The sequence below is a fragment of the Heloderma suspectum genome, chromosome 3 (assembly GCF_057233095.1).
Source record: "Heloderma suspectum isolate Gila_16-S chromosome 3, 16-S_ref, whole genome shotgun sequence".
NCBI classification, from domain to species: domain Eukaryota; kingdom Metazoa; phylum Chordata; class Lepidosauria; order Squamata; family Helodermatidae; genus Heloderma; species Heloderma suspectum.
In genome coordinates, this window is record NC_139460.1 from 182211451 (window position 1) to 182234125 (window position 22675).

At 44.1% G+C, this 22675-nt stretch overlaps 1 protein-coding gene across 1 annotated transcript in view; it reads left to right on the forward strand.

Moving 5' to 3' along the window:
* Nucleotides 1-22675, forward strand: part of PDLIM1 (PDZ and LIM domain 1) — an 80875-nt gene that overhangs the window by 44441 nt on the left and 13759 nt on the right. The window contains exon 5 of the mRNA XM_084845146.1: nucleotides 14911-15065. Within this exon, the coding sequence (XP_084701272.1) occupies nucleotides 14911-15065 (155 nt within the window). The remainder of the gene's footprint in view (nucleotides 1-14910; nucleotides 15066-22675) is intronic.

Consider the following 22675-nt stretch of genomic DNA (forward strand, 5'->3'; position numbering starts at 1 on the left):
AATGGTTTAGTGGTTTTCCCTACGTTCTTCAATTTAAGCTGAAATTTTGCAAGAAGCAGCTCATGATCTGAGCCACAGTCAGCTCCAGGTCTTGTTTTTACCTACTGTATAGAGCTTCTCCATCTTTGGCTGCAAAGGACATAATCAATCTGATTTCGATATTGACCATCTGGTGATGTCCATGTGTAGAGTCGCCTCTTGTGCTGTTGGAAAAGAGTGTTTGCTATGATCAGCATGTTCTCTTGGCAAAACTCTATTAGCTTTTGTCCTGCTTCATTTTGTACACCAAGGCCATGCCTGCCTGTTATCCCGGTGATTTCTTGACTTCCTACTTTAGCATTCCAATCCCCTATGATGAAGAGGACATCTTTTTTTGGTGTTAGTTCTAGAAGGTGTTGTAGGTCTTCATAGAACCGATCAACCTCAGCTTCTTCGGCATCAGTGTTTGGGGCATAGACTTGAATTACTGTGATGTTGAATGGTTTGCCTTGGATTCGTACTGAGATCATTCTGTCGTTTTTAAGATTGTACCCCAGTACGGCTTTTCCCACCCTTTTGTTGACTATGAGTGCTACTCCAATTCTTCTAAGGGATTCTTGCCCACAGTAGTAGATATGATGGTCACCTGAATTAAATTCGCCCATGCCTGTCCATTTTAGTTCGCTGATTCCCAAGATGTCGATCTTGCCATCTCATGTTTGACCACCTCTAGCTTACCTTGATTCATTGATCTGACATTCCAGGTTCCTAAACAATATTGTTCTTTACAGCATTGGATTTTCTTTTCACCACCAGACACATCCACAGCTGAGTGTCCTTTCGGCTTTGGCCCAGCCGCTTCACTCTTTCTGGCGCTACTTGGAAATACCCTCTGCTCTTCCCCAGTAGTATATTGGACACCTTCCGACCTGAGGGGCTCATCTTCCGGCGTCATCTCTTTTAGCCTTGTGATACGTTCCATGGGGTTTTCTTGGCAAGAATACTGGAGTGAGTTGCCATTTCCTTCTCCAGTGGACCACATTTTGTCAGAACTCTCTGCCATGACCTGTCCGACTTGGGTGGCCCTGCACGGCATAGCTTATGGCTTCACTGAGTTACGCAAGCCCCTTCGCCACAACAAGGCAGCGATCCATGAAGGGGATTTTACATGTTAAGGAGACTTACTTTGAACTGTTAATAATACAGTGTTAATAAACTGTTAATAAAACATAATACAGACAATTATGTTTTTCAAGTGTAAATATATATAACCTTTATTTTACTACCTTTATATTCTGCCTTTCCTCTAGGACAGGGATGCAGAACCTCCAGTCCTCTGAGGTTCCAAATCTGGCCCATGGCTCTTCCTTAGGTTCCTGTAGGGGGTGGGCCTTCTGATCTCTGTGAGTTCTGGCCCCAAGGGGTGGGGTCAATCTGATCTCAGACTGGAGATAACAACAGGGATGCAGGCAGCAGAGACCTCAGCCAGCACTGGGAGCTGCTTTTCCTAGTACCTTTTAAATGTTTTAGTGACAGAAAGCCTTTCAGAGGGTGCTGGGAAGAGGAGCCGCTCCTCTCAGTGCTGGCCAAGTCCTTGGCTGTGGGCAGTGCACACAGTGCAAATGGACTTGGCTGGAAGAAGGGACTTGACCAGTGGCTGCTTGGCTGGCCAGGAGAAGGAGCCACAGGCCAAGTCCCTTTCTCCATGCTGGTGAGGCACAGAGAAAGGGAAAATGGGTGTGGGAGGAAGGCGATGATGCTAGTAATCGGGCCTGGTGGGGGGCCTGGTGACGGGCAATTTGCTCACGCCCAAAAGAATGTTCTGAACCCCTGCTATAGGAGCTAAAGGTCTCCCCGTTTTTATCCTTACTTCAGCCCTGTGGGGTAGGCTAGGCTGAGAGGTAGTGACTGGCCCAGATCATCCAGTGAGGAGTGAGTGGGGCATTTGCTGGTACATGTGTGATTGCAGTGTTGAGGGCACACTTGTTCTGACTAGGGTCATCGCGAAAATCAGATAGGACAATGCCAACATCATTTTTGTCACATTGGGGTGGCCAAGACATAGAATCATAGAATAATAGGGTTGGAAGGGGCCTATAAGACCATCGAGTCCAACCCCCTGCTCAATGCAGGAATCCAAGTCAGAGCATCCCCAACAGATGGCTGTCCAGCCGCATCTTGAATGCCTCCAGTGTGGGGGAGCCCACCGCCTCCCTAGGTAATTGGTTCCATTGTCGTATTGCTCTAACAGCCAGGACATTTTTCCTGATGTTTGGCTGGAATCTGGCTTCCTGTAACTTGAGCCCATTATTCCGTGTCCTGCACTCTGGGATGATCATGAAGAGTCCCCCTCCTCCTGTCCCGCCACCTTGGTTCACAGTCCTCCTCCTCCTGTCCTGCTGCCTTTACTGGAAACTGCCTCAGTCACCCAGTCTCCAGTCTCCAGTCTCTTGCCAAAGGGAACATTCAACATCCAGACTTTCGCAGACTGAACCTAAGGGCATGGAGGATATATCCTCATTAAACTTTCCCCTCAACTTATTACACATGTTGCAGACAGCTAGGAAATCTTCCACACACAAGTCATACTCAGCCAAGTGATCCCACTTGGCCATTTTTTGTTGCCCAGTTGCCCTGACCCTGTTCACTATTCAATTCAATGTGTTTTACGGTTTATGTTGCACCTGAAAACCTCTGGACCTGCCCTTTCCTCCCTAATATTGTTGTATATTCTATTGTTGAATGTTATGGTTTTAAGTTTTGTGAACCACCTAGATAGCTTTGGCTATCGATTGATTTAAATCATCATCAGCAAGAAAAAACGTTGATTTAAATGACTGATTTAAATCAAGTTTTTCATTGAAACTTTTTCATATATTTCCTGAACAATGCTCAAATCTGAACACTAAGCCATCTCAATTTACAACTAAATAGAATATTATGTACATTGTTTCATTCTTACAAGCAAGCCTTTCATCTCTTTGTCTCACTGGATATATTTTGCCTTTTACCCATTGAAAATACCCATTGAAATATTCTCAAATAGGGTCTTTATTATGACCAGCATCCATGACAGTTTGAGGTTAACAGCACAATCCTATACATGACTCCACGTAAATAAGTTCCAGTAACCTGGTTCACACAATCAGCGCAGCCCAGCATGGCCACAACAAGCTGCGGTGCCTGCTGGCACCATATTGCCTATTCAAGTCCTGACCTGAACCTGTGTGGCATGGTTTGTTGGAGGGGGAAACAACCTTCCAATAACCCGTGGCCTGTTGTAGGGTTATTGGAGGGTTATTTCCCCCTCCAACAAGCCATACTGCCCAGGTTCGGAAGACATGGCAAACCAATTCAACCCTTCGCTGGGATTGAATATTCAAAATGGCTGCCAGAACACAATGCAATCCACATGGCTTAAATAAGTTACACTGGGCTGCGGTGATCATGCGAACCTGCCCATTGAGTTCAATGGGGCTTACTCCCAGCGGGTTCGTGATTGCAGCTTTTGTATGAGAATACAAAAGAACTGGGCATGTTTAGCCTTGAGAAGAGAAGACTGAGGGGAGATAGGATAGCGCTCTTCAACTACTTGAAAGGTTGTCACAGAGAGGAAGGCCAGGATCTCTTCTCAATCATCCCAGAATGCAGGACACGGAATCATGGGCTCAAGTTACAGGAAGCCAAATTCCGGCTGAACATCAAGAGAAACGTCCTGACTGTTAAAGCAATACGACAATGGAACCAATTACATAGAATCATAGAATAGTAGGGTTGGAAGGGGCCTATAAGGCCATCTGCTCAATGCAGGAATCCAAGTCAGAGCATCCCTGACAGATGGCTATCCAGCCTCCTCTTGAATGCCTCCAGTGTGGGAGAGCCCACCACCTCCCCAGGTAATTGGTTCCATTGTCCTATTGCTCTTACAGTCAGGAAGTTTCTCCTGATGTTCAGCCTGAATCTGGCTGAATTACCTAGGGAGGTAGTGGGCTCTCCCACACTGGAGGCACTCAAGATGAGGCTGGACAGCCACCTGTCAGGGATGCTCTGAGTTGGATTCCTGCATTGAGCAGAGGGTTGGACTCGATGGTCTTGTAGGCCCCTTCCAACCCTACTATTCTGTGATGCTATGATTCTATCACTCCGTACTGTATTTTTCATAAAGATAAGGCGATACTCTACATGGACACAAATTTTCTTCCCAAAGTGGTGTCCATTTTTAATCTAGGCCAAGACATTGTCTTGCCCGTCTTCTGCCAATTCCTGTCCTTGCCGCTCAAGGTGGCACTTTATTACCTGAGTGTTTGACATGCGCTGGCCTTCTATGTGGACCACTGTTCTTCCTATTGTATGGCCCAATACCTCTTTGTCTGCCACCAGGGTCTTCATTGAGGTCTTCTTGTCTCGCCTTACCTTGCTAAGTGTGTTTTCTTAGATCATATTTCTCTCCTATAAGCTAGTGAAGTTATCGCCTCCCAAACATTCACACAACCCACCTTCCATCTCCACACAGGTATGATCTCTAGCTTAGTTTTTCCTATTGGCTGCTGCCCCAGTCTCTGGTACTGAATGGGAAGGTAGGAACCAAACTGTAGACATGCCTAAAGAGGGTGGGGTGGGGCTACCTGCTTTCAAGTTCTTCAGTGCTAGAATGTTCTGAACATTGTCCTGTGCAAGCATAGAACCATATGTGTGAATTCACTCAGTGCCTGCAAAAGGCTTTTTCACTTAATGTACAGATTACAGAGTGTGGTACAGAGACAGCCTCCCAACACATGCTCCCTAATTATACTGTGTCTGGAAATTCTTTTTTTGGTCTCTAGAGCTCTCTGGAGCAGATTTCAGTTGTTAAAGCCACTGAAAGAAAAATTGGTTCTTCCCTGTCTTCCTGCAAGGGTAGCAGAAAACCTTGTCACAGAAAACTGAATATTCTAACCAGGGATGCTCATTGCACCAATTACTATTAAAGTGTCACTCTCCATCCAGCGTTTGTTTTGGGGCAGTTGGGGAGATGTGGTTGTGCAGACAGTGCACTATGTCCTTATAGTACATTGGAACAGATTTAGTATGAACATGGTCTATGGAAAGACCAGCTGCCGCCTTTCTACTGGCCTTGGATTATGCAGCACAGCCGGAAGGGTGAAGATTCATTGTGCACTCCCACTTTGGAAATCTGCCCAACTATGTACTTTCTCCTTTTTCATTTTCCACATATAATTTCCTGTGCCATTGTTGTGACATACATGGCATGCCTCACCCCATAGTTCCGCAAAAACGCTGTGCTTGGAAAACGCTTTCTCACTTAATATAGACCAGACTGGTACATACAGACAGCACTCCCAACTCATTCCTCTAGTATGTTACACAGTGCCAGTTTACACAATCTCAAGGGTTGCATAAGAAAAGCAATTATGTCATAATACTTGTCTGTGTGTTTTAGCAGGAAAGTTGGTAAGGAAAACAGCATTATCAGGGGTTTTGATCAATGCTTTCTCATACTTAAAGTTTTTTTAATTCATCCTGACATTTTACATAGATTTTTAATTTTTAAAAATTCTCTGACTGTTAATTGCACATTTATCTGCTGTTTATTTTGTTTGTATTGATTATTATTGTTTTACTTAGAATCATAGAGTTGGAAGTGACCTTAAAGGTCATCTGGTCTGACCCCCTGCTGATGAAGGAAATCCACTTCCACAGCAACCTTGATAGGTAGCCATCCAGCTTCTGCTCAAAAACCTCAAGTGAAGGAGAGTTCACCTTCTGAGGCAATCTATTCCACTAGTATTCCACTAGAGTCAAGTGGCTCATACCATCAGGAAGTTCTTCCTAATGTTTAGTTTAAATCCCTTTTCTTGTAATTTGAACCCATTCATTTGGATCCTAACCTTTGGAGCCACAGAAAACAAATTTGCTCCATCATCTATGTGACAGCCCTTCAGTTATTTGAAGATGGCTATAATATCACTTTGTAATCATCTTTTCTCCAGGCTAAACGTATCCAACTCTTTCAACCTTCCCTTGTAGGACTTGGTCTCCAGGCCTTCTTACTATCTTTGTTGCCCTTCTCTGCACATGTTCCAGTTTGTTGATATATGACCAGTGCAGAATACAGTGGTACCATTACTTCTCAAAATCTGCCCACTGTACGTCTGTAGCTACAACATATAATTGTATTAGCATTTTTAGCTACAGCATTGACTTGCTGACTCATGTTTAGCTTGTGGTCTACTAAATTCCCTGGATCTTGTTCACATGTATGGGTGTCAAGCCAAGTGTCACTCATACTGTCTCTGTGCAACTGATTTTTTCCTAAATGCACAACTTTGCATTTATTTCTGTTGAAATTCATTGCTCATTTTGGCCCAGTTCTCCATCTTACCAAGATTATCTTGAATCCTGTTTCTGTTTTATAAGGTATTATCTACCCCACTCAGTTTGGTGTCACCTGCGAATTTGATGAGCATCCCTTTTAGTCCTTTGTCCAAGTTATTTATAAAGATGTTATACAACACTGAGTCCAGGACAGAACCCGACAACACCAGCCTGCCAACAAGAATATCACTGTTGAAATCAAAATATACTCCAGCAGTTCCCTTACCTGTCAGACTAGTAACTCTATTGAAAAAGGATATAAGGTTAGTCTGGCATGACTTGCTCTTGAGAAACCTCTGCTGGTTCTTTCTGCTCACAACGCTGTTGTTTTAAAAGCTTACAGACTGTCAGTTTAATGATTTGTTCTTGAACTTTTCCAGGTATCAGCATCAAACAGACCAGCTCCCCCCCCCCCCGCACACCTTTTGAAAATAAATATAACATTTTCTTGTTTCCAGGCTTGTGGGACTTTGCAAGTTCCTTATGTTATTCATTTGGCCCTGAAGACTTGGATTCATTTAGAGTGGCTAGGTGCTCCTGTACCACCTGTGCTCCTGTACAACACCTTCCCTTCATCATTTGGAGCCTCTCTACACCAGCCTAAAATCCTGTATTTAAAATGGGGCTTTCTGCTTCTGTTTTAAATGCAGGATCACAACGGACTCCCTTTGCACATACTCCCCCCCCCATTCCCCCTCCTTTCCCCCCTTATCTGAGCCTTTCATATGTTTCATTATACAGCCACTAGATGGCACTGTGGTGTAGCTCCTCTTATTGCAGGTTTTCATTTTGCACTGGAGGAACTCAAGCAGAACTCAAGCATGGTAATTTGATAGCTCATTATCTCCGATCTTTTAAAAAATGGAATAAAGGTCATTTAGTCTGGGAGGCACCCTGGAGGTTGATGATGTTATCTGAAGGACCCGCGAACATCCATGAGTAACCAATCTCAGTAGCAGGATAAAAGCTCCCTGTGAAGAAGCCCTTGATCTATTTTTGTCTTGTCAAGCACAGTTTCCCTTGTAGGAGAAGACTGAGGCAAAGTTGCAGTTGAGCAGCTCTGCTCACTTGCTCTCTGTTACCTGCTACCATTTCTTCTATCTTCTCACAGCGGACTTATCAATTCTTTGTTCTTCCTCTTGCTCCATATAAAGCCATAAAGCCCCTTTTTGTTATTTTTAACATCCCTCGCAAACCTAAGCTCATTTGGACCTCCGGACACTCTCCCCACAAGCTCTGGCTACTTGTTGGCATTCGTCCGTGGTGGTTTGCCCCTTTTAAAACTGAGTCATCAGAAAATTCTTTATACAGCCATACTGGCTTCTTTACACACACCCCATTTTTCTTGCTGACAGGAATGGTGTGCAGTTCTGCCTTGCTTTTAAGAAATTCCCACCCATCTTGAACTCCCTTCTCAGAGAGCATGGGATTGCACCAACTGTGTCCTTAACTTACTGAACGCAGCTTTCCTGAGGCCAAGGGTGCACACTTGACTATGCTTAGCTTTGCCTCTCTTCAGTATCATGAATTCCATCACCCTCTCTTGCAAGATTTCATTTAACATCCTCCAGATCACATTTGACTCCTTCCAAACATGTTCTTCCCAGTCATCATGGGGTGCAACCCAACTCCTGCCAGAAGTCCTTGCTCATGGAAGCATGAACCATGACCGAAGAATCCAAACTTGCCCCAGTGACACCATCTGCATAGCTAGTTATCCCCTGCCGGTACTCTTCCCTCGTTTTGTAGGCCGCAACCTTCAAAAAGGAAGGAGTGATGAGACCATCACCTGTGCCCCCAAAGTCCTTCACTTTCCTACCAAGAGCCTCATAGTCACTGTCAATACATTCAAAGCTGTCTCTGGCAATAAGTATCATTTGTGGATTGGTAGGAAGGGATAATGATGAGTCTTGGCAAGCTTTCTGTCACATTCCGGGTATGCACAGCAGGGAGACAACACACCCCCTGTGACAAATTGTCAGGATGGCACACTGCTGCCTCTGTCCCTCTCAGTAGGAAGTCACCAACTACTACCACACATCTTCTCCTTGGGGTAGCTGTAAGATTCCTTCCATCCACACAGGCCTCTTTCATCCTCTGTGGAGCCTGGAGCATTGTTCTTTTTCTAGTGGTGCAGATCGTTGTTTATGGGGAGGCCGTAGAATCAGTTGCACAGCTCCAATGACACAGAATGCTTTCTGATTATCTTGCTCTTGGTATAATGCTCTGTCCTGCTTGGGCTAAGTCTCATCTTGGCCCTTGGCCTGAAGTCAAGGTGAAGCTATGCATCCCCTCTACCGTGGTCAAGGTGAGGAAGTTTTTTTTTTATTATTTTTTTATTTTTTTTTTTAACTAACTTTTTCCCATTTATTTGTCTTGTAACACACACTTCCACACCAGTGGGACTCTGCTTTTAACCTCTACTGAGTAGAGGAGCAGGCACAGGCTAGTCTAGAACAATCACAAAGCTAGACACAAAAAGGGAAAAGGGGCTATGGAAGGACAAGACTCTCCAGTGGTGGTGACCTGCAAGGTGTGTGCAATGTTTGTTTTCTTGCCTGAGAACAACATGGCCTACACCTGCAACAAGTGCAAGTTGATCACGCTGCTGGAGGAAAAAGTAAGTGGACTGGAGCGGCGACTGTCAACCCTCCGGGGAATAAGAGAACACGAAGAGTTCTTGGACAGAATGGGGGAACTACAGCAGCAAAGGGCAGACCAGAAGCTTGAAGAGCAACAGCAAGATGAGGCAGAAGTGGGAAATGCTGAGGAGAAGAAAAATGGAGTAGAGGATACTCCTTGGAAAACGGTGACAGTTAGGAGAAGAAGAACTAGACGCCACTCTGCACCAGTGGAAGCGGTGGAGCTGTGGAACCGATTCCAGGTACTTGCAGATGAGACTGGAGGACAGCCTGCAGAGGAAGAATCACAGGGGAACCTGCATGAGAGTGAGCAAGAGGCTAAAGGTCAGTCAAACAGAGGCGATGAAACCCAGGCCTACAAGAAGAAGAAGAGAAGAGTGGTAGTAGTGGGAGACTCCTTGCTGCGTGGGATCGAGACCCAAGTATGTCGCGAAGACCCGTGGACTCGCCAGGTATGTTGTCTCCCGGGAGGACAGATTAGAGACGTGACTGAAAGGTTGCCTGCACTCATAAAGCCCACTGACAGGTATCCCTTTCTTCTCATCCATGTGGGAACAAATGATACCGCCAAGCGGAGCTACGAAGAGATCACGTCAGACTTTGAAGCTTTGGGAAGGAAACTCAAGAACTTTGGGGCCCAGATAGTTTTCTCATCCATCCTTCCAGTAGTTAGAAGAGGGATAGAAAGGGAACGAAAAATACTCCGGGTGAATGACTGGCTACGAAGGTGGTGCCGACAAGAGAGATTTGGATTCTGGGACCACGGGCTATACTTCCTGGAAGATGGGCTGTTGGCTAGGGATGGGTTGCACCTCACAAAGGCTGGGAAGAATGTGTTTGGACACAGCATGAAGAACTTCATCAGGAGGGCTTTAAACTGAATCCTACGGGGAAGGGAGATGTAATGTTGGGGGTAACAATGGACGTAGGCGCATGCACTGCAATGGAGAGAACAGCGCTGATAGCGCCCAATAATAGTCTTCAGACACATGTAGGAAGAAAGCCAGACTATGAAGCACATGGTCTTCGATGTCTATATACTAATGCCCAGAGTATGGGAAACAAACAGAATGAACTTGAACTCTTAATACAGGAGGGAAATTATGACTTGATAGGTATAACTGAGACTTGGTGGGATGACTCTCATGACTGGAATACAGCAGTTGAAGGATATAACTTGTTCAAAAAGAACAGGAGGAACAGAAAGGGAGGCGGGGTTGCACTGTATGTGAAAAATACATATCTCTGCACAGAAATACAGGAGGAGGAGCTTGGTAGCCCCATCGAGAGCATCTGGGTTGAAATAAATGGAGCAAAGAATAAAAGGAACCTGGTGGTCGGAGTCTACTACCGGCCACCCAATCAAGGAGAAGCCAAGGATGAAACTTTTGAAAAGCAAATAGCCAATGTTTTAAGGAAGCATGATGTAGTAGTAATGGGGGACTTCAGTTTCCCCGATATTTGTTGGGAGACAAATTCTGCAAAACATGGCCCCTCCAGGAAATTCCTGACTTGTGTGGCGGATAACTTCCTCCTACAGAAAGTAGAGGAAGGAACTAGAGGATCGGCTATCCTTGACTTGATCCTAACCAACAGAGATGACTTAGTGGATAAAGTAGCAGTTACAGGAACTCTGGGGGAAAGCGACCATGTTGTACTTGAGTTCTTGGTTCTAAGGGAAGCAAAAGCCGAGTGTACTCAAACGCGTACCCTGGATTTTAGGAAAGCTGATTTTAATAAACTCAGAACAATGATCAGTAAGGTCCCATGGCAAACAATGCTAGCGAGAAAAGGAGTCCAAGATGGGTGGGAACTTTTAAAAAAGGAAATTCTCAAGGCACAATCACAAACAATTCCAACAAGAAGAAAAGGTGGAAGACAACAGAAGAAGCCAATGTGGCTTCACAAAAAGCTTAGGGATGACCTGAAAACAAAAAAGGACACATAAAAGAAGTGGAAAGAAGGCCAAGTAACAAAGGAAGAGTACAGGCAGGTAGCACAGAATTGCAGGGATGGCGTCAGGAAGGCTAAAGCGGAGAACGAGGTGAGGTTAGCGAGGGATGCTAAAAACAACAAAAAGGCTTTCTTCAGCTACGTGCATAGTAAAAGGCAGAGGAAAGAAAAGGTTGTTCAGCTATTAAATAAGGATGGCAAAATGATAACAGATGACAAAGAAAAGGCAGAGGTGCTCAATTCCTACTTTGGCTCAGTCTTCTCCCAAAAGAGGGTCTATGACCCCCCTGGCAAAGGCGAAGTACAGGCTGAAGGGGCAGGATTGCAGCTTGAGATCGACAGGCATATGGTCAAGGAACACCTCATTACTTTGAATGAGTTCAAATCTCCAGGGCCAGATGAACTGCATCCTAGAGTAATAAAGGAACTGGCAGAAGAACTCTCAGAACCGCTGTCTATTCTCTTTGAGAAATCATGGAGGACCGGGGAAGTGCCAGATGACTGGAGGAGGGCTAACGTTGTCCCTATCTTCAAAAAGGGTAAAAAGGAGGAACCTGGGAACTACAGACCAGTCAGTCTGACATCAATCCCTGGGAAAATTCTGGAGCAGATCATAAAGCAATCCATCTGGAAGCACCTTGACAACAATGCCGTGATTACTCGAAGCCAACATGGATTTGTCAAAAACAAGTCCTGCCAGACAAATCTGATCTCATTTTTTGATCAAGTCACCTCCCTTGTAGACCGTGGGAATGCTGTAGACATCATATACCTCGACTTCAGCAAAGCTTTCGACAAAGTGCCCCATGATATCCTGATGAGCAAACTTGCTCGAAGTGGGCTAGATGAAACAACGATCATGTGGATCCACAGTTGGCTACAGAATCGGACTCAAAGAGTGCTTATCAATGGGACCTTCTCAAGCTGGGGAGAGGTAACGAGCGGGGTACCGCAGGGCTCAGTCCTGGGCCCAGTGCTCTTCAACATTTTTATTAATGACTTGGAGGAGGAGGTGCAGGGAATGCTGATCAAATTTGCAGATGACACAAAATTGGGAGGGATAGCTAATACTTTGGAAGACAGAAACAAAATTCAAAGTGATCTGGATAGACTGGAGTGCTGGGCAGAAAACAACAGAATGGCATTTAATAGGGACAAATGCCAAGTTCTGCACCTAGGAAAAAGAAACCAAATGCACAGTTACAAGATGGGGGATACGTGGCTCAACCACACTACGAGCGAGAAGGATCTTGGAATTGTCGTCGATCACAAGCTGAATATGAGCCAACAATGTGATGTGGCTGCAAAAAAGGCAAATGCTATTTTGGGCTGCATTAATAGAAGCATCGCTTCCAAATCCCGGGAAGTACTAGTTCCCCTCTACTCAGCACTGGTTAGGCCTCATCTGGAGTACTGTGTCCAGTTCTGGGCACCACACTTTAAGAAGGATGCAGACAAGCTGGAGAGGGTTCAAAGGAGGGCAACAAAGATGATCAGGGGACTGGAAACAAAGCCCTATGAAGAGAGACTGAAAGAACTGGGCATGTTTAGCCTTGAGAAGAGAAGACTGAGGGGAGATATGATAGCACTCTTCAAGTACTTGAAAGGTTGTCACAGAGAAGAAGGCCAGGATCTCTTCTTGATCATCCCAGAGTGCAGGACACGGAATAATGGGCTCAAGTTACAGGAAGCCAGATTCCGGCTGAACATCAGGAAAAACTTCCTGAGTGTCAGAGCAATACGGCAATGGAACCAATTACCTGGGGAGGTGGTGGGCTCTCCCACACTGGAGGCCTTTAAGACGAGGCTGGACAGCCATTTGTCAGGGATGCTCTGACTTGGATTCCTGCATTGAGCAGGGGGTTGGACTCGATGGCCTTGTAGGCCCCTTCCAACCCTACTATTCTATGATTCTATGATTCTAAGTTAATAATACCAGTCAGGAATCAAGAAAAGTAGGGACTTCAGGTGAAGCTGGGATTAAACACAGTGGAGTGATTCAAGGCAGGCATACTCCCAGAAACAAGGTTCAGAAGCTGAGTTGCACAGGGCTGAACTGAGGACCTGTGTTGTTCCTGCAGCCAGCAGCCTTCAACTGACAGCTGATACAGCCTGCAACTGGTATAACCTGATATGGTCTGCACCTAGTTAGCCCAACCTTCCAGTCATCCCTACTCATGAGGATCCCCTTGCTCCCAAGGAACCTGGTTCCTTTGGGTCTTGAGGCATCCGCACTATCACCAGGTAGCCACGTGCACCTTCTGCAGGTGATGTTCTCTGGGGCTGGAAGGCGGTTCAGTCTCCCCATCTGCCACAGGTGAGTTGGGGAGCCCTTCCATGGGTCCTTCCAGATCCTCCTCTGCAGACGAATCCAGTGCAGCCTCTCATAAGATGCTGAGTACATCTTCAGACTCTGCACCATCTAGAGCCTCATCTGAGATGGGGTCATCCTGACTCGGGGCTGGGCTAGACATGACACAGTCTTCCATGTGTCCAGTTCCGGTGTTTGGTTTTCTTCATGTTTCATATAAATTGCCCCTTCCTGGTATCCTTCCAGAAGCACTTCCTGTGTTCTGTTCTGTCCAAATCAAAATTATTTTTATTTTTTTGTAAACTGACTTAAAATTATTGATAAAAATCAGTATATAAATGTTTTAAATATAAAAATGTAAAGGCTCCTCCAAGTCAAACTTACCTTTTCAAAGCTAACATGTCAGGGGAGAAGTCTGGACCAGCACTTCTTTTCTCTTGAAGCTTTGCATGGGTGAGAAGCTTGGCACAATGCTCTGAAGACTACTTTGCATCAATGACCAGTGAAAGATTGGAATCATACTGCCTGGCAGCACCCCCTAGGATTCCTATCTTGGGCCTTCTTGATATCCATGTAATGTGTCATGTGTCACATTCAAACAGAGGCCCCATTTTGCCCCAGTTTTGAGAGGTAGGGGATTGTATGGACTGTGCTCACATGTATAGGCAGGCCCTCATTAAAACATGATATCCAACATTCAGATGCACCATAATTCATTCTTTCATGTGTCTTCCAAAAGAAGACAGAAAAGACATACATAGCAAAACAGAACATTAGACTTGGTTCACACACGCATATTCATCAATCGTGTGTCATTATAGGTCAAACATCACAGCTAGAACTTTCATATTGCCTCGAAACACAGATGCTTTTACATGGAGTCAGTTCACACCTTCAGCCATGAGTTATCAAGGGATGAGATATCAAATGATCTGTATGAATGTGTGAACCAGTCTTTATTGTTTCATTTGAATGCTGCTCTCATAGACATAAATGGCAAGTCTCATGGATTTGGTATGTATCTGGGGAGGCAATACAAACTTATTCATGGTGTGTCATATTATATTCATGTGCAATTTTGTTATTTGCCTGCTCTCTTGGGGTGAATAGCAGTTGCTGCCACAGAACACTTAGCAAGCTTCAGCAGTCTCATGCAAGGTGTAGAATCTCAGTTTATCAGTGAATTATCCTTTTGTGAATTAACCTAAAAGAAAAGGATGGAAAAGTATTTACAAGTTTCTGGAGGTATATTAATTCAGAATAACTTTACCATTGACCACCCAGTCCCTGATGGATCAGTCAGTCTGGACCCAAACTTATATTACAGCCTGAGTGGTAGGCAGAGTGTGTGTCCTGATGGGCTACATTCTGGAAGCACTGATTAAAAAATTAATGCTCTCAGCTGTAACTGAAAGTTAGTGTCAATATATACTGGAAGTAGCTGAGAACAGAAAATACCAAGAAAATCCTGTTAGGAGGCAATTGCTTATTTTTGCTGCATTGGAGGGTAGATTTAATCTCACTGCAGCTTGATTGTGCTAATACACTGCATCTCAAGTTGTTTCAGCTGTGTGTACTTTTTCTTATTTAAAAAATGTAGCACAGCTTGACAGTACATTGACTGAAGGTGTTTGATTTAAATTTCTTCAGCTTGGACCCTCTTAACCTGCCCTCCAGTAACCTGGCAATTGACAAGGTCTCTGAGGTTTATAAGATGCTACTGGAGAACCAAGATTCAAATGAGCCACCCAGGCAATCGACCTCATTCTTGGTGCTACAAGAAATTCTAGAATCAGAAGAAAAAGGTAAGAGGTGTGTGTGTGTTTTGTTTGTGTGTTTAGGAAATGAGGTTAGTTAACAATATACACTTAACTAGAAGCATAAAGTGACAGTGTTGCAGAACTCAGAGTCAGAGAGACCACGGAGTGAAGGAAAAAGAGTTTTTCTTTATTTAACGCGCGGGCTTTATGGCTGGAATCACTTCCAAAGAGCCAAAAGCCCCGAGGCACATTAACACATTGCTTTTATAGACATTATGACACATATGAAACGGCTCCTCCTCTCCCTCCCGTGTGGGGTTGCAGTCCTCAACATTTCTTCTCCTAGCACCATTGTTTATAATACAAGAAATGGGTTATAGGGTAGCCATGATAAGCAGAGAACAGAAGAGAACATGATATACATATCACTATGACCTTAGCCTTTGTTGACAAGATAAGAAATTCCTGTGTCTCGTCAGCTTACAAACATGTATTTCAGAGAGCAAGAGCTCAATAAGAACATGAAGCATGAGACTGCATGAGGCTACTTAGTCTGACCCCCGATATGGCTGCTACAACAGGACCTGGAGTGGGTCCTCTATGGGCCAAATGATATGAGATGCTAAATGTATCCACCCTCCTAAACTGCTGTCTCACATTATCACTGTAACTTGATTTAAGGCACTTGTAGTCACCACCAGCACCACCACCACCTGTGCTTCTACAGATAGAATTGAATCCAGGAAGGACCCCCAAGTGGCAACTTGATCTTTCAGGGAGAATGCTACATCCCAAACTGGTTGAACAACTCCATCCAGATTGCTTGGCTTTCCCACCCACAGTACCTCTGAGGGTCAGCAATTGTCACTGAAAACTAATGGAAAAGGGAAGTTCCCAAGTGGCACTGCAAACAGGAAATAGTGGGGCATAATGAAATCATAGAATAGTGGGGTTGGAAGGGGCCTATAAAACCATCAAGTCCTTGCTCAATGCAGGAATCCAAGTCAAAGCACCCTGACAGATGGCTGTCCAGACTCGTCTTGAATGCCTCCAGTGTGGGAGAGCCCACCACCTCCATTGTCGTATTGCTCTAACAGTCAGGAAGTTACTCCGGATGTTCAGCCGGAATCTGGCTTCCTCTAACTTCAGCCCATTATTCCGTGTCCTGAATTCTGGGATGATTGAGAAGAGATCCTGGCCTTCCTCTCTATGACAACTGTTCAGGTTCTTGAAGAATGCGATCATATCTCCCTTTAGTTTTCTATTCTCAAGGCTAAACATGCCCAGTTCCTTCAGTCTCTCCTCATAAGGCTTTGTTTCCAGTCCCCTGATCATCTTTGTTGCCCTCCTCTGAACCCTCTCCAGTTTGTCTGCATCCTTCTTCAAGTGTGGTGCCCAGAACTGGACACAGTACTCCAGATGAGGCCTAACCAGTGCTGAGTAGAGGGGAACTAGTACTTCACATGATTTGGAAGCTATACTTCTATTAATGCAGCCCCCCACAAATTTGCCTTTTTTGCAGCAGCATCACATTGTTGGCTCATATTCAGCTTGTGATTTACAACAATTCCAAGATCCTTCTCTCTTAGTATCCCCCATCTTGTAACTGTGTATTTGTTTTCTTTTTCCTAGGTGTAGAACTTGGCATTTATCCCTATTCAATGTCATTCTGTTGTTTTCTGCCCAGCACTCCAGCCTCTCAAGATCACTTTGAATTTTGTTTCTGTCTTCCAGGGTATTAGCTATCCCAACCAATTTTGTGTCACCTGCAAATTCGAGAAACGTTCCCTGCACCTCCTTCTCCAAGTCATTAAAAAAAATGTTGAAGAGCACTGGGCCCTGCGGCACCCCACTCGTTACCTCTCCCCAGTTTGAGAAGATCCCATTGATAAGCACTCTTTGAGTCCGATTCTGTAGCGATCTGTGGATCCTCCTGATCATTGTTTCATCTAGCCCACTTTCAGCTAGTTTGCTTATCAGGATATCATGGGGCACTTTGTCGAAAGCTTTGCTGAAGTCGAGGTATATTATGTCCACAGCATTCCCACAGTCCACAAGGGAGATGACCTGATCAAAAAATGAGATCAGATTTGTCTGGCAGGACTTGTTCTTGACAAATCCATGTTGGCTTCGAGTCATCACTGCATTGTTTTCAAGGGGCTTATAGATGGATTGCTTTATCATCTGCTCCGGAATTTTCCCAGAGATTGATGTCAGACTGACTGGCTTGTAGTTCCTAGGTTCTTCCTTTTTACCCTTTTTGAAGATAGGGACAACATTAGCCCTCCTCCAGTCATCTGGCACTTCCCCCGTCCTCCATGATTTCTCAAAGAGAATAGACAGTGGTTCTGAGAGTTCTTCTGCCAGTTCCTTTATTCCTCTAGGATGCAGTTCATCTGGGCCTGGAGATTTGAACTCATTCAAAGTAATTAGGTGTTCCTTGACCATATGCCTATCGATCTCAAGCTGCAGTCCTGCCCCTTCAGCCCGTACTTCGCTAGGGGGGACATAGACACTCTTTTGGGAGAAGACTGAGCCAAAGTAGGAATTGAGCACCTCTGCCTTTTCTTTGTCATCTGTTATCGTTTTGCCATCCTTATTTAATAGCTGAACCACCATTTCTTTCCTCTGCCTTTTACTATGCACATAGCTGAAGAAAGTCTTTTTGTTGTTTTTAGCATCCCTCGCTAACCTCAGCTCATTCTCAGCTTTAGCCTTCCTGACGCCATCCCTGCAATTCTGTGCTATCTGTCCGTACTCTTCCTTTGCAGCTTGGCCTTCTTTCCACTTCCTATATGTGTCCTTTTTTGTTTTCAAGTCACCTCTAAAGTTTTTGTGAAGCCACATTGGCTTCTTCTGTTTTCTTCCCCCTTTTGTTCTTGTTGGAATTGTTTGTAATTTTTAGAATTTCCTTTTTTAAAAACTCCCACCCACCTTGGACTCCTTTTCTCATTAGAGTCACTTGCCATGGGATCTTACTGATCATTGTTCTGAGTTTAATAAAATTGGCTTTCCGAATATCCAGGGTACACATTTCACTACACTTTGCTTTTGCTTCCTTTAGGACCAAGAACACAAGTATAACATGGTCACTTTCCCCCAGGGGTACCGTAACTGCTACTTTATCCACTAAGTCATCTCTGTTAGTTGTTGCAGAACCCAGAGTCAGAGAGACCACGGAGTGAAGGAAAAAGAGATTCTTTATTTAACGCGCGGGCTTAAGGCTGGAATCATTTCCAAAGAGCCAGAAGCCCCGAAATACATCAGCACATTGGTTTTATAGACATTGTGACACATATGAAACGGCTCCTCCTCCCCCTCCCGCATGGGGTTGCAATCCTCAACATTTCTTCTCTTAGCACCATTGTTTATAATACAAGAACTGGGTTATAGGGTAGCCATGATAAGGAGAGAACAGAAGAGAACAGCAGAGAACAAGATATACAATTGTATGACCTTTGACAAGATAAGGAATTCTTGTGTCTCGTCAGCTTACAACAATATATTCAAGGGAGAAAGAGCTCAGCAAGAACATGAAGCATGAGACTGCATGAGGCTACTTAGTCTGACCCCCGATATGGCTGCTACATTCCCCCCTTAAATGCATAATTTCATTACAATTATAGCATTTTTGATAACCATACAAAGCTTTTTGTGACATACATATTACTTAGCCTCTTGTTGGGCTATTAGAGCGTAGAGGGCAGCAGTTTTATTAGCTGAGACATAAAACAGATTGGTTAAACAGCGCATAAGACAAGGAACGCAGAGACATAACTACTTTTATGAACAACACTGGTAGAATTAGGATGAACAATGCTTTAAGCCAGCTAAGATCTGGAAGCAAAAGGGTCAACTAATTGAGCTAATTGTTTTGTTTTATTGTTTTGTTAGCTACTATATTGTGCAGCTTGTTGATCTGTTCATCTACAGCATTGCCATTATCAGTTAAGTTAAAACAACAGAGCTTTTGGTGTGTCTCACAACTTAAATGATGAAGAAGGAAGAGGTAATCTATACCAGCTCTATTTTCTAGAACTGCACCTCTTAGATCACGCAACTCTTTATTTAACAATGACAGTGCTCGTGAGGTGGCATTTATGCTTTTGGCTAAGCTGCAAGCTAACCGGTTGATCTCTTGACTATTAGCCAAGGCTAAACCTGGAACCCCAACTAGTGACATTGTTAAGGCCAATTTTTCTGAGTCAGAATATAACTGCACATGACTATTATAATTTTTAGTTAGTTGGAGTGCTCGAGGCTGCCGTTGACGGATTTTCTCGGGCTACAGGGGAAGAATTGGCACCAATTTAATTGGCGGCTGAGGCAACATGGGTGGTTATTAGACAAGTTGGCAGGAATGAATGACAAAGTGCGGGAACTACATGTCTAAAACCATCCATGAGGCAAAGTATGTGGGCATCATTAAAAGATATGTTTTGAATTTTATTACAGTGGAAGGGGGCCAGGGATAGCTTTATATTTTCTGGAAAATTTTTGACAATTAAGCATTCGTGCACACGTAGCATTTGTTTCAGCAACGATGGGGGTGCGTAGAGTGAACTCTGTAGGGGGTAGGATCTTTGCAACCACGCCCCAATTAGCATTTTGGGAATAAGTTAAACTTACACCATAAACTCTTAACATGGTATCTTTTTGAATTTTCCCAGGATATCTACAGACAGGTATTAGGCAAGAGCTAATAAGCCTGTTTGCAGGTATACCTCTTTGCAAACAAAAATGTTTTACTCTCATGATGTTAGCCAGGTGAAGCCAGTAATTATCAGCAAATCACTGGGACAAACTTTTCTTTTCAGGGGCTGCCCCCCTTTTTGCACCTTATTAAGGAGACACAATGCAACACTACTAACACTACAACACGCATGTTTGATCTTCTTTGGGATCTGACCGTACGCTGGGCAGCTATTCACCTGGCAAGCTGCAGTAGGGTCTAGTCCCCTTCTTTAATTCTCCAGTTGCAGGTCTGACCATACGCAGGGGGACAGTCTCCTGGTGTGTCCACAGTAAGGTCTAGCCTGAGTCTTCTTACTGCTTTTTCAGAATGATTTTTAAAGGATTTTCAGGATTTCTGTTTATAGTCTACTTTTCCCCTCTCGCTCTCTTGACTCGTGTCCAATGTATCCAGGGTTTAACTCCAGCTGCTTTCATAGCTGCGGGGGTGGAAAGTATGACAGTTTTCAGTCCTCTCTATCTGGGAGTCAAAGGGTTATTTTTCTCTCTTTAACTCATACTTTAACTCTTGGTTGGAAAGGATGAGCTTCTGTGATGGGAATGGCTTATTTTTTTAAGACAAAGCGACGCTGGGCTTGAAGAACTTTGCTCAGTGTTTGAACTTCTTGTTTAAGGCTAACGTTTGCTTGCTTCTGATGCTGCTCCAGTGTCAATTATGAAGTCAATGTCACGGCCCCTCACAGTCAATGTCACGGCCCTTCTCAAGCTGTCTCCTTTTTCGCCCATTCTGGCCCCTTTGGTTTTTTCCTTTGTGTATTTGATTTATTTTATTTGGGCATTCATGCCACTAATGTCCATCTTGTCTACACTGGGCACACTAGTTCTTTTTTAAGAATCTTCTGCCTCTGCCGGGTCTTCTTCTTTTCTTCTTTCATCCATGTCTTCTTGGGCCTCTGGGTTGAGGGAGGTATACTGGCGATAGGCATCTGAAAGACGCTCCAAGTGCGCTCTGGGGCCTCGGTGGCACCTTGCAGCACTTTAGACACTTTGGTCATATTAACTGACTTTTTCATACCTGCTTTCATGGCTTCTAACAGCAGGGTTTGATACTGGGTGAGGCGCTCTAGCCCCACTTGTGTTTTGGGATTCCAGCGAGGGGGGGATTTACTTACAAGGAGACTTTATTGGGTAACTTACAGCACACAGGCGTACTTAATGGCTGGACAGCTTCTCTGAACCACGAGCTATTGGGCTAAATGGGTTTTTATACCATACATGTTACCCATGAGGCAGCACAACCCTAGCAAGCATTTTCAGCATAGGCTAGAAGTGTTTGGTTCTCAGGCACAGCTTCCTGTAAACAACTTCGCTTCCCAAAGTGCTTGATAACACTTTTATTTATTAGTATGGGAAGACAAATTTTTTCTCTTTCTTTTGCTTTCTTTTTCTTTGCTGATCTGCCTGTATTGCAGATCATGTTTCAAACTTTTTACCTAAAACTTTCTGCTCCATGCACCAGCCTTGTCTCTTTATTTATCTTTTTCAAGTTAAACTCACTTACTTAAACCTTTCTGCCTTACCCTAGTCCCAATGACACACATTTGGGATAGGGTCTTTTTTTCTTTCTAGTTACATTTTCTTTATCTTAAAGAACTATTACATTATTGTGGCTACTTTACCCCAGGTAATATGCTCCAGGCACAATCAGCTGCTTTTAATTTACCCTGGGGGCAACTATGGCCACCCTTCTTTTTTATAATTTTTTTTTTTTTGCCTCTTGCCTTTTCTTTCTTCTTTTTTTTTTCTCTCTTCTCTATCTGTCTGCTACTTTCTCTATTCCTTTTTTTTCTACTTGCCTTTGTCTTTTTTTTCTTGTCATCCATTGGGAACCACACTTAGTATTATTTGGAGTTGCAACTAACACTAATCTGCAAATATCACATATATTTTATGATATCTAAGAAATCATAAAATATACACAACAAACTTTTTCTGCAATTTAACACAATGAATGGAAAACACTTTTTGCATGGTAAGGCATGATGGAGCAGATCCAGCAATCATACTGCTCTTCTGGCTGAAAGCTCAGGGCCCATTAAAATCAAGGGACGGGCATACCCACACACACAAAGAGTTCTAGGTCACCATTTTTGCATCGGCAACTCTATGCTGCATGAGTTTTAGCAGAAGGAAATCTAAAAGTCACAGATCAAACTCAGCCTGCTGTACACTGAGCTGACTACAAACACAGACACACGGTCCACAGCGATGAGAGTTCAAGTTTATCCAAAGCGTCATAGCACTGTCCATGGCAAGTCTTTGACAATTTAAAATTTTAGTCCATGTGCAGAGTGTCTCTAAAAAGCCCAGACACTGATGGAAGCAAACAGAGACGGCTCTGGGCAATGAAGATGCGATGTTTCCAGCAAAGGCTCTCTACTTTTGCATTAGTTTAAAAAGGGGAAGTGTGGCCCTACACCCCTTCTGACAGACAAGGGCCTTTAACATTTTAGCAAGGCCTCTGTCTAAACAGAGCGGCACAGCTCAGCTCTCTAGCCGTGACACTTTAACTTGGGCAACTCCTCTGTAAATTTTATTTTACTTCTGTCAGGTTCTCTCACAGACATTTTAAAAACTTTTTTTTTTTTTTTTCTTCTAACCTGGTACACGAAAGCAGTGAAACACTGAGTGCTGAAACTCAGGACGCTGGGGGGTGATGGGCATTGCCTTATACTTGCATTTTTCAGGCAGCCATTAATCTTCGGGGAGGCGGTGGGGTGATTTGCAGGACTTTAAAGGCAAGCTTCTCAGTTTGTTTGTATTTGTAAATCCCAAGCTTAAAACAGGACACGATGAGGTACAGGGCAGCCAAATTCTTGCTTTGGCACGGGCAACAAATAACTCGGGTCAGCTTTCTTCGCTGGGGTCTCAAACAGGAAAACAGTCTTAATTTAAAGTTGTAA